General features: G+C 38.0%; 1 protein-coding gene across 1 annotated transcript; it reads left to right on the top strand.

Annotated features, from left to right (window-relative positions):
• The first annotated feature begins 2,163 nt into the window (after positions 1-2,163).
• On the top strand, positions 2,164-10,423 carry LOC134799091 (uncharacterized). Its single transcript, XM_063771480.1, has 8 exons — positions 2,164-2,272; positions 3,077-3,190; positions 6,874-6,973; positions 7,612-7,760; positions 8,398-8,475; positions 8,595-8,677; positions 9,023-9,145; positions 10,043-10,423. The coding sequence occupies exons 1-8, from the start codon at positions 2,179-2,181 to the stop codon at positions 10,382-10,384; spliced, it is 1,083 nt and encodes a 360-aa protein (XP_063627550.1). The 5' UTR covers positions 2,164-2,178; the 3' UTR covers positions 10,385-10,423.
• The last annotated feature ends 1,617 nt before the right edge of the window (positions 10,424-12,040 follow it).

Raw genomic sequence — 12,040 nt, 5'->3', positions numbered from 1 at the left:
ATATCATTTGATCGACGATAAAACAGTTCACTAAATGTCTCCACACCTACCGGTAGTGCGCAGCCCTGATCCAAGAGATCCTGCTTCGTCCGCATACATTAAATTAAATAAGTATATTTAATCCATGTAAGAGACCCTTGTAAATACAGATTTAGATATGTATTTAGTTTGTGAGATGTACGTTGTTTATATTATAGAATCTCTCTTGGTGTGGTGTGCCTGTCGGCATAGGCCTCTTCCAACTCTCTCCAGTGCTGTCTATCCAGGGAACTCTGGTCCAGTGGGGTCCTAGAGTAAACTGGATGTCATCTTCCCATATGGTTATTTGTTTGCCGTTTTTGCGCTTACAGCCGAGTGGGTACCAGTGGGTCACTTGTTTGCTCCATTTTTCCTTAATGTCGCGCAGAATGTGACCTGTCTACCTCCACTTTTGTTGGTCGATACGCTCGAGCCGCATACATACTTGTCTTCGATCTAGCTAGCCAGTACAAGGCCTGCATTAAGGAAATTGTCTTGAAACTAACACTCTGCAAACGGTACGAGGTTCGCACACAAGTAGATGGATTGCCAAACAACAATATTGAATGGCCAGTTAACAACTGACAATATGAAGTGTTAGTGTCAATATTTAGATAAATATTAAGGCCGCTTTGAGATAATGATTAATGTTGGACATTCAATAATCAGGAAGATAGTAGGGAATGATATGTAAGGGTGGCCAAAAAATAAGTGCATTCCCGTTGTAAGGGATGTTTTAGGATTATACTGAGTAACCTTTACTATGGGATCAACCCCGAATCCGCGATAAAAAAATTTACCCTTCCATAGAAAATGGACCGGCCAAAATGTATGAAACAGACAAATTTTTTTTCGCGATTTCGGGGTTAGTTCCATGGTAAAAGTTGCTCAGTATAATCCCAAAATCTCAATGGCAACGGAAATGCACTTATTTTTTGGCCACCCTGTATAATTATAAATGTGTAGTATAGTAACTTACATTGGGTACAATTTGACAGAAAAGACCGCGCATTAACAAAATTACCTACTAAGGTACACCTACTTTACACCTTACCCTAAATAAGGGTAGGTACGTAAGATATAGTACCTATAGTCTGCCAAACCAAGAACAAAGAAAAAACTATACGCATCCCTTTCTTTTCGGTACTAGCACTAGCGTAAGACAAAGTAGACATTATGATTCTTTTTAGGGTTCCGTACCCAAAGGGTAAAACGGGACCCTATTACTAAGACTTCGCTGTCCGTCCGTCCGTCCGTCCGTCTGTCACCAGGCTGTATCTCACTAACCGTGATAGCTAGACAGTTGAAATTTTCACAGATGATGTATTTCTGTTGCCGCTATAACAACAAATACTAAAAACAGAATAAAATAAAGATTTAAATGGGGCTCCCATACAACAAACGTGATTTTTGACCAAAGTTAAGCAACGTCGGGAGTGGTCAGTACTTGGATGGGTGACCGTTTTTTTTTGCTTTTTTTTTTGTTTTTGTTTTTGCATTATGGTACGGAACCCTTCGTGCTCGAGTCCGACTCGCACTTGCCCGGTTTTTTTTTTCTGCTCTGAAAGTGTCAGAAAAAATTGTATATCAGTATGTCTACCATCAGTTTTGACATTGACATATACGCTCACGTCTACGTAACTTACTTTCTATGCATCTCGCTCGTACTCGTCTATGCGAGCAATAGTGCAAGCGAGATGTACAGAAAATAAATTACGTAGACGTGAGCGTTATGTCAATGTTAAAACTGATGGTAGAGGCTCTGTACCTATCTGTATTTGAATTTCTAAGTTTAGGTGTTTTGTTTTTGTTTTGTTTAGTTCATTAGAAATGAAAAATAATTAATCTCCTAAGAAATGCTACTTGTACCTAACCAGTCATTACTCTAATGAGTTAATACACCACTACATATAACTTACGTACAGTCGCCATCAGATATATCGGAGCGGCCAAGGTGCTCACAAATATCGGAACACGCCTCTATTGTCAGGGCGTTAGAGCGCGTGTTCAGATATTGTGAACACCTTGGCCGCTCCTATATATCTGATGGCGACTGTACTACTTAATGCAAAATTGTTTACCTATTATATAAGTACACGTTTTTTCCCTAATCTTACTAGCTATTAAATAGCCTTATCAAAATTTAATTACTTACAATGAATGTTCATTTCATGTGCTGGTACACACGCAGGTGGAGTTTTAAAAATGTTTTTAAAATTAGGCAGCTTTATTTTCGTTTTGATCACTCCTCAAGGTAAGCATTGTATAAGTTTTAGATACTTTCGACAAATGTATTGTCATAAATCGTCACTACTTTGAAAAACTTTCGTATCTCAAACTGCTACTCAAACTTGAAACGCAATAAGTCTGCATGCATCCCATACATAGTTATCACATTTTTCTTTTGATTGATAAAACAAGGTACGAGTTTTTTTTTCAAGTAGTCGTGAAATGTCATAATACATGTGACGGGCGCCCCCCATCACTATCACTACACCTTATAAAACAAAGTCCCCCGCTGCGTCTGTCTGTTTGTGTGTTCGCGATAAACTCAAAAACCGGGCAAGTACGAGTCGGACTCGCACACGAAGGGTTCCGTACCATTATCTATAAAAACGGTCACCCATCCAAGTATACTGACCCCGCCCGACGTTGCTTAACTTCGGTCAAAAATCACGTTTGTTGTATGGGAGCCCCACTTAAATCTTTATTTTATTCTGTTTTTATTGTATTTGTTGTTATAGCGGCAACAGAAATACATCATCTGTGAAAATTTCAGCTGTCTAGCTATCACAGATCATGAGATACAGCCTGGTGACCGACGGACGGACGGACGGACAGCGGAGTCTTAGTAATAGGGTCCCGTTTTACCCTTTGGGTACGGAACCCTAAAAACTACTGAACGGATTTTCATGCGGTTTTCACCTATCAATAGAGTGATTCTTGAGGAAGGTTTAGGTGTATAATTTGTTAACATGTGCGAAGCCGTGGCGGGTCGCTAGTAATTACTAAGGCCCGTTTTCCCTGAGAATAATAAATTAACTTACCTTATATTTAGTGGAAAACAAGCCGGAACTAACTTGCGACAGCTTGACACACCAGCCATTCCATGAAGGCAACTTGGGGCAGTCGGGAATGCTTGCCTGGCTCGGAGTCATCCGAGCGCATCTCCGTAAGTACACCACAAATATTTTCCCAAGATCATCTTCACGAGTGCAACAAATATAAGTAGGGATGTACCGACTAGTCGGGAAAGCCGACTATCCGGCCTAGTCATAGTCACAGTCATTTATTCATAAAACAATATACATTGCGTTTGAATTTTACATTATATTACAATTACAATTTTATAAATAACAATTAAAAATTAAAGTACTACAAATTATCTAACATAATAACAAATTGAACAATAATTGGCTTATAATAAAATATAATTAATAATAATAATAAAGTATATGTCAATTGATCTAAATTAATTAATAACTATTATGCCAGAAAGAAAAAAAATACTATTTAATAATACTATGTTGTACTCTGAGCTGACAAAAACTCATCCACAGAATAGAAGCCCTTCTTCAACAAATAAGTTGTGAGACAATTTTTAAACAAATTCAATTTAGTGACTGACTTCGGATGGCAACCTATTGAATAGATTAACTGCCTGATAAGCTGAAGAGTGTTTAACCACTTGCAGTTTAGTGGTTATTATTTGTGGTAAGTCCTTCCTTCTAGTTTCCAAGCGCTTTCGTCTTTCTTCCAACGTTTCAATACAGTTCAGGTACTTTATAAGGTCACTAAGAATCACAAGAATATAGAGACTAGGTACTGTGAGAACTTCAAACTTATTAAAATAAGGTTTACATGATGTCATCTGAGGTATTCTGGCTATTGTTCTGATCGCTCTCTTCTGGGCCACAAAGGCAGACTGAATGTTGTAAAGGTAGCTATTACCCCAGAATTTTACGCTGTACCTAATTTTAGATTCAACCAACGCGCGATATACCATTATTAGTTGAGCCGTATTTACCTCTTCTCTAAGGCTTCTTAGTGCATAGCAGGCCGAACTTATAGAGTTGACTAGTGACGATAGTTCTTCTTTCCAACACAAACTCGAATCAATCCTGACTCCGAGAAATTTAACGGAATCCACTTGTTGTATTTCAACTCCTTTTGATATATCATTTGATTATAACCTGCAGACTGTCTTTGTTTCTGGAACTGGTTTTAAACAGTAAAGCATTGGTCTTGGTACAATTCAGTTTGAGGTTGTTTGTGCTGAACCAGGTATTTAGAGCATGCAGAGCAAAGTTATCCTTGTAGCCCAGCTGTATCATGTTTTCCGCCGATACTATGGCGTTGGTATCATCAGCATAGACCACAAGTTTAACGTCCGGAACAGAATTCCCTATGAATGATACCAGGTCATTGATAAAAATTATAAAGAAGATAGGACCCAGGATCGATCCTTGTGGAACTCCTCTTTCCAACTTGGTTACTTTTGATCTGTGTACAGTTTCTTTGCTGTCTTGAGTCCATTGAACTTCAACGAACTGTTGCCTGTTTGCAAGGTAAGACCTAATTTGCCTCATTTGTAGTCGGCGATTAGTCGGCGACTAGTCGGCAAAAATGGCCAATTAGTCGCGGCATTTTATAAGTGACAGAAAAACAGGGTAAAGAGAAATAAACAGCACATATTTTTATAAGTTTTTCACCTATTTTACTCAAATTCCTATTTAGAGTGCTTACGAAAACTTTTGTTCGAATAATTGACCGTGTGGTCGCTTTCTTATGTCCGATTGTACGGTCGTCATATAAAATACATAGCGTTAGGATTTTTTTATTTATTTTATTTTTTAGCGTTACTATTTATATGTTAAAAAGCGCGACGAAAGAGGTAAAACAATAGTTTATTAGTGCATCTGAATCGAACTTAGACCAAACTAATGATCTGGCCGACTAGCCGACTAGTCGGCCGACTAATCGGCCATCCGAGCTGGGTCATTCCACCGTTTCGGGTGTTACACTTGAACTCATAAAATAAGGTTCTATTCGATATTGTAACAGGAACTAGGAGGTTATAACTATTGATTCATCTACTACTTTGATAATATTTTCTTTTCCTGTACACACACAATTAAAGTATAAGAGCAATAACGAGAGAATCATTAAAAAGTAGCTGTTTCGGGCGTTACGGGAATTGGCCTATACCTTCTGACCATCAGTACCAAAATGCATAATTTAGCGAATTTTGTCAAGTAACCTCCAGTTTTATTTATGTCAAGTAACAATAGTTAGTATAGTCTACTGAAACACTGAAGTAACACTTAGTATCACTTTTCAATTAATTTTAATAAAATAAATTACCTGTTTCGGGTGTTACTCATGGTTCGTTTCGGGTGTTACGAGTACGAAATTAAGACAGATTTATACGAAATTATGGCTCATTATATTGAAATTATTGTCTTTTTAATAAATTCGATTAAAAACATAAGTAATAAATGCTGAATTATTATAAAATACATTAATCTTAACAATAAAAACGGTTTCTCGAAGATATGATAATTATTTTTCTTTCGATGCGAATATTTCCGAAAATATTCACTTAATCAAAAAATGGTTGATGGTGATACCTATTCATTTTGAAAGATCTATCTAACGACACCCCACATCACAGGATTAAAGTCGAAAAAAATTAAATATATTTTGTACAGGAGCTTACCTAAAAAAATGTTTATTTTTGTAGTTTTTGTGTTATTACTTTGTCGCCATGATTGATTTATGTATCCATGCCAAATTGCAGCTTTCTAGCACTAACCATCACGGAGAAAAGCCGGGGACGGACAGGCGGACGATCAACACGTTTCGGGTGTTACACAACTTCAAACTTTAAAACATACGACTAAAGCAGACGCTAAAACAATAATTATTACTCATTTGCATAGGTTCACATCATAGCCTTTCTTTGGCAAAATATGTTTGGTTATAGTTAATTAGCTGAAAAGTTACACATACTTTTATCTCTTTTTCGTTTCGGGTGTTACTTTGACACCACAGTCTAGAATACTCTTCTAAAAACCGATTAATCCATGCTTTTTAATATTTTTAAAGACAAATTATATAATTACGATATTTTACCTGAAATAACTGCGGGAAATTGGTAACAGTTTACAGTTACTTTCTTTTTAATTAGTCTTGCCAATATCGCTGTAAAAAATTAGTTTTACGCCTATCATTTAAACGTTGCGATCAAGTACATGAAAAACATGTAAAAATTGATATTTTTTTCGGTTTTTTTTCTGACATGAAGGTTTGGTATGTTTTCTATGGAATTAGGTTAGTGTTGACTTCTTAAACTAATTTTCATTTTTGAACCCTTGGTAGCGTTTATTATGGAATGACCCAGCTCCGATTAGTCGGTAAGTCGGCCAGTCGGTCAAATCAATAGTCGGTACATCTCTAAATATAAGAATGATATCTAAATTATTCAATGTCATTTATTTATCGTGTACCTCACTCGCGCCAATGTAAGTCTCGCATTCCAAGGGTTCCTTACATTACTATTTTTAAAAATGTATTTTTTTATGCGGAACGTGAATGAAATGTCTTTAAAAAACCCGTAGGGGTCGGATCAAAAACTAAGTAATTACGTCCCACTCACGCTTGACTGCACATTTCTAATAGGTTTTCCTGTCATCTGTAGGTAAAGAACTATTTAGTGTATTTTTTTCAAAATTTTAGACCCAGTAGTATCGGAGAAAAAGTGGGGGGGGGAGTATAAGGGTTCCGTTTATCCTTTTGAGGTACGGAACCCTAAAAACGGTAATTTGTATAAGATTAAATATTTACTTATTTCAGATATTGACGGCAGAACTCACATAGCAGTCACCGGAGCAGTGTTAGTAAAACCCAGGCACGCTATAGCAAATGCTGATGACATGTCTAAAATACGGAAACAGTAAGAGACATGATCCAATCCATGCTAACTATAACAATAACTAACAAAAATTTGCACTATTCAAAGGTTTAATTTTAATAACAAAACTTCCGTGAGACACAGACATTAAATATATTAAAAACGGGTCACTCACGCATTTTAAGTCGAAAAACGCTCGACATGTTGTCAATACGTGAGTGACCCGTTTTTAATATATTCAAAGGTTTAATTCCCGACCTTTTCGACACCCCACGCCATAGGTTGAAACAAAATAAAAATATCAGCCCCATGCTACATATATTATGTCCTTCAGGTAAGTACATCCAGCCGCAAAATTGAATGGCCACTTTATGATTTAATTCATTCAAAATGAATGAACATCTCGTTATACAGTCAGTAGCAGCGGGCGAGGTGTTAAAATTTGACACGCTCTTATTCTCCTAACAATAAAGTCGCGTCAAGATCAATTTGAACAACTCGCCTGCTTAGCAACTTCTGCTGCTGACTGTACCTTACGTATTGTTTCCTTTTACAACATGACTATGCATAACTACCTAATTCTAAAATGTCGAGACGGATGGATAACTGAACCCTTTGTTTTCAATAAAATTAATTAAATATTAATTGCCAATAATTCGCTTTTCCTTTTCATGTTCCAGAGGAGACAGCAAAGCCATGTTCATGTCCCAAGACAGAGGCACCTGGACGTGCAAGCTGGGTGATGTGTCTTTACATCCCGAGTACGACTTCGCTACCTACAACACAATCGCCTTAGTAGAACTAGATATGGAGTCACTCACCAACACTGGTCAGTCATTTTGAATCATATAATCTGTAACCCAGAGTACACTGATAAAACCCCCAAAACTTGGGAAAGAACGAAATGTCGCTGTGTCCCGGTGGCCGAATGGCACAGGCACCTGCCGCGATAGCAGAGGACGCTGGTTTGATTCCAGCCTGGGACACTGGAGGCCTTGATCACTTTTTCTTAGTAGTTATATGACATTTATTTCAGCTTAAAACGGAACGGGTCCTTGCAGTCTTGACCAAACGATCGATTATGGGCGTTGGAACGCTTCGCATTCCAGTACGCGGTTAGTTTTTGGGAATCTTGCTATCTGAGCGATCAGAAAGCGTGACGGTTACTGAAATATACATACCTACGAGTATTAAGATACTATAGTATTATTGCATAAATCACTCACTTAGCAATGGTTCAAAATTTCATAGAAAAAGCTGATGCACGGTTGATTATTTATAGCACATGTTTGGAGGGAGCCGAAGATATGGAGGGTAAAAGCGTTTCCAACTGCAATTTGATCAGGGTAGCAGAGTATGTACCTACATCATACTGCCCACACTCTTTACCATCGTTTGACTTGACAACAACAAATTCTCCACTATGAAATTGTTTTAAATTGTCTATGTTGTAATTTTTTTTTCAGCGCCCATGCTTCCTGTCTGTATGCCTGATTTAATGTATAATGCCTCTAATCAACTGTATGCCATTGGATTTACTGACGGTTAGTCTAGTACTCCTGGGTGATTATATTTGTTATTTAATTGATATAACTGTGTGGATGTTTTTTTCCTTTCATTGAAACGGTTTTTGCAGTAACTGAGGCGCTTATTTTCTTCACAGAAAATAAATTACTGGAAAAAATAGCATACAAAGTTGAGTATGTAGAAAAAGTACTTTGCGACGAGTATTACGAAAGAGCTGGCGTAAGTATTCAATCCAGTATTCAGTGTGCAACAAAATCCCTGATACACAACACCAATTTAGACATTTGTGTCGACAACCGACAAGTTGTCGTAGTACATACATATGTGGGTTTTATTTACTCGTATAAGGTACTAAATATAATATTTTTCTATTAAGTATACATAATTTTACTTATGGGGACGGTGACATGAATATGTTTGCTTTTTGCTTCCTACATTTATAAGCTTCTTTTAATTGCATAATTTTTCAGTGGCCCATTCTAAAAAGTTCAATGTAAATCCTTATGTACCATCTCTCAAAAACGGGGTAGAATGTAGAATGTTATATTCTTGTTTTGTTAACAGCACGCGAAGAGTATGTATACTCCGCCATTGTACAATTGTGCGTTCGCCGTGAACATAATGAAAAACTGCGAATGGGAGAACGGGATGGTGTTAGTTTCTAATGCGTCGGGTCAGTGGATGTTGGTAAGTCGTGATTTATGCTATTGCTTTTGTGTTTGTATTTATGGACTTGGGTTTGGTAATTTCCGCTGCGGATATTTATTTAGGTAAAGGCAGGCGTGGCTCACTCCGCGATTTCGTCGCGTCGCTACAAGTACTGCGCCCTTGGTAGGGTGCCCATTACGCAGGCAGCGTTCCCGTGCTGGATTGCTATGGCCAATCTTTGCGCGAGAAAGCTGCCTGAGCGAAGGCCACCTGTGTGCGTTTGCTGAGCGGCTTGTGAAGTCCCCGTGCACCTCTACCCCACGGACCTAGTGTCTCGACGCCAAAGGCTACAAACTCGTATTGTGCACCGAGAAAACTATATTTATTCTTGAAGCGTTCTCGGACGTCAGCCGCCGCCCCGGCCTGTTGTTGATAGCTGAAATGTAGGACGCCGCCAACGTAGGTATCTGCGCAGTTGGCGTCCCACACCAGCGCGCGGCTCATCGGCCAGGGAATCAACGACATCTCGTCGGGGCGCTAGCCGTCATCCCTTGCGATCTGGGGCTTCAGAGCCGCAGGGACGTTGGCGCTGACGAGCGCTCTCCTCAGGATATCGTTGAGCGCGGCATGACGGGATAGGCGGCCGGCGCCCGAGGAGCAGACGAGTCCATTGTGGCCGAGGCGATCAACAGAGGGTCCACACTCCACACTAGGTACTATTATTTATTCTGTGGTAAAGGTTAAGTCATCAAGCCTAACCGATCGACAAGCTTTGAGCATATCAATTTGTAACAGATCTCTGATGATCAGCTTGCCGTGATATGATAGACGGCCAGTTTCATGGGCCAATGTGTTTTTGAAGAAACCTTCAATCCCTCTTCAGCGAGCTTATTTCAATGCCGAATCATGTCCTAACTTTTTTACTGTTTGGTATAGGTTGGATTCGGCGTCCAAGGCCCCGGTTGCTCGGCCCCAGCCCGCTTCATCGACGTGTACCCCTACCTACACTGGATAAATTCCACCTCCAACGTCGAAGATTTCGACGCCGACTACCCCTTCAAGGTCAAAGTCCGAAGATCCGACGCTTTATCCCTCGAAAACATTACAGACGTTATAAAGAATAACTATTTTAAAAAAGATCGTAAACCACTTAATATGACTTTCCGAGAATTTCTTAAGGAGAAAGGAATTGCGACAAGACTCTTGGATGTACAGAAACAGGATAATATCACTTGGGAAAAGTTTGATAATTCCAGCTATGTAAAAATAGAGGCATAATAATCGTATTTTTTTTAGTAAATTTGATCCTGTATACAAGTTTTTTTTGCACAATTTTTGCAAACTCCTCTATCTCATCAGGACGATTCTAACAAACCAAGACTTCTAAAAGCCCTCCCTTTGTCTCCACCATGGAATCAGTTCGATAGTACCATGACATTGCATTGTCGATGTTACATCGTTCAGGTTGCCAGTAAAATACCGGTAGCCGATTGAATAATTTATTGCAAGATCTGGCTTACAAAGCTATTTTTAAACACACGTTTCAAAAAATGCTGTCAATATTATCCATTGACATATCGAAGCCATTACCAAAGCTTCGTTTTGAACATCAAATTAAACTTACTCGCGTAACGCGGCCCGACAAAAACCCCAAATTCGACATATTAATGTAAGCTTGTTAAATTTTTCATATAAGGAGGGGCACGAACGAGATAAGAATAACTAAACGTTTAGTTTGAGACAAACTAGTCCGATACTTGTTTTGAAATACATGTATGCTTATTTAAAAATGTTACATCAGGAAAGCATGAGAACTATCCGCACCTGAATTCATTGCATTAATCGATAAAAAACAGCAACTGAAGATGGTATAATAAGCATAAATTATAGACATAGGTTAGGTATGAAAATAAGAAGAAAAATAGGTCATCTATTTACTTTTAAAATAATTGATTTAAAAAAACTTACATAACAGTATAATTAGGTACTTATCGTAACGATCGAAATATCCAGCTCAAAAAATGCCTTTTAAAGTTTCTAGTCAAGCAAAAAACTCTTCCCATCAATTAGAAAAACATTAACATAACGATTCCGAATCCTTTTGTGCCAGTTAATTATGATATCATACATCAACCCCTTACTATTAAAAATCCATTAAAAAACTCATACAAAAACTCTGCTCAATAGTTACAAAGTCAACTCTATGTGGTACCTATTAAGGTCGGTTTTAGGAGGAGGTTTAAAAAGCGGGTAAACAAAAAACGGTTGAATAAACACAAACCCAATAAGTCAAACAAATGGGTCACATTATTGTGTTGTTATTCAAAATCCCAAGCATGGAGGAAGTATTAAGTGTCAAGTGTATTAGTTACGATAGTTGAGGGCGGCGTGTTTCCATAACACTACGACATTTCGGATCAGTAGGTAGACAAAGGCACAGAATAAATAATAGTACTAGGTACAGAAGTAGGGCTTCCAATACCGGGATCCCGGGATCCCGAAATACCGGGATCCCGTCTGTTTAAACGCATTTTTCAATACCGGTATTTTTTAAAGCAATACCGGGATCCCGGTATTTTCAAAAACAAGGAATATGTGCCGATTATAACGTTTAAAATCCATTAAAATGATCAAATTCGGCTGTATCAAGAAGATTACTTGCCCATTTAATTAAAGAAGATCATTTAATTGAAATGCATATGCGTTAGATAAATATTTGGTGATGAATTCTGATGTTCAGGTATGATATTAATATAAGTCCAAGATATAAGTAGTCCTCAAAATTTTATCAAAACGTAGAAAGAAATGAATTGTAGTATGGCAAACGAATTTTTGATGCAAAATTTTAATATTTATTGGCTGGTTTATTAGGTTGAACTAAAAATGTAACTGGTGAAGTCAACAAGGCGGATAAAATCATTGTCAACCTGGAGG

This window comes from Cydia splendana, chromosome 2 (assembly GCF_910591565.1).
Source record: "Cydia splendana chromosome 2, ilCydSple1.2, whole genome shotgun sequence".
NCBI lineage: Eukaryota > Metazoa > Arthropoda > Insecta > Lepidoptera > Tortricidae > Cydia > Cydia splendana.
This window is presented reverse-complemented; position numbering and strand designations above follow the sequence as displayed.

Excerpts from the sequence above, each read along its gene's own strand:
- LOC134799091 (XM_063771480.1), top strand. The coding sequence starts at position 2,179 with ATGTTCATTTCATGTGCTGGTACACACGCAGGTGGAGTTTTAAAAATG. Across the intron at positions 8,476-8,594 it reads TGCCATTGGATTTACTGACG|AAAATAAATTACTGGAAAAA; the intron begins GTTAGTCTAGTA and ends TTTTCTTCACAG. Across the intron at positions 8,678-9,022 it reads AGTATTACGAAAGAGCTGGC|CACGCGAAGAGTATGTATAC; the intron begins GTAAGTATTCAA and ends TTTTGTTAACAG.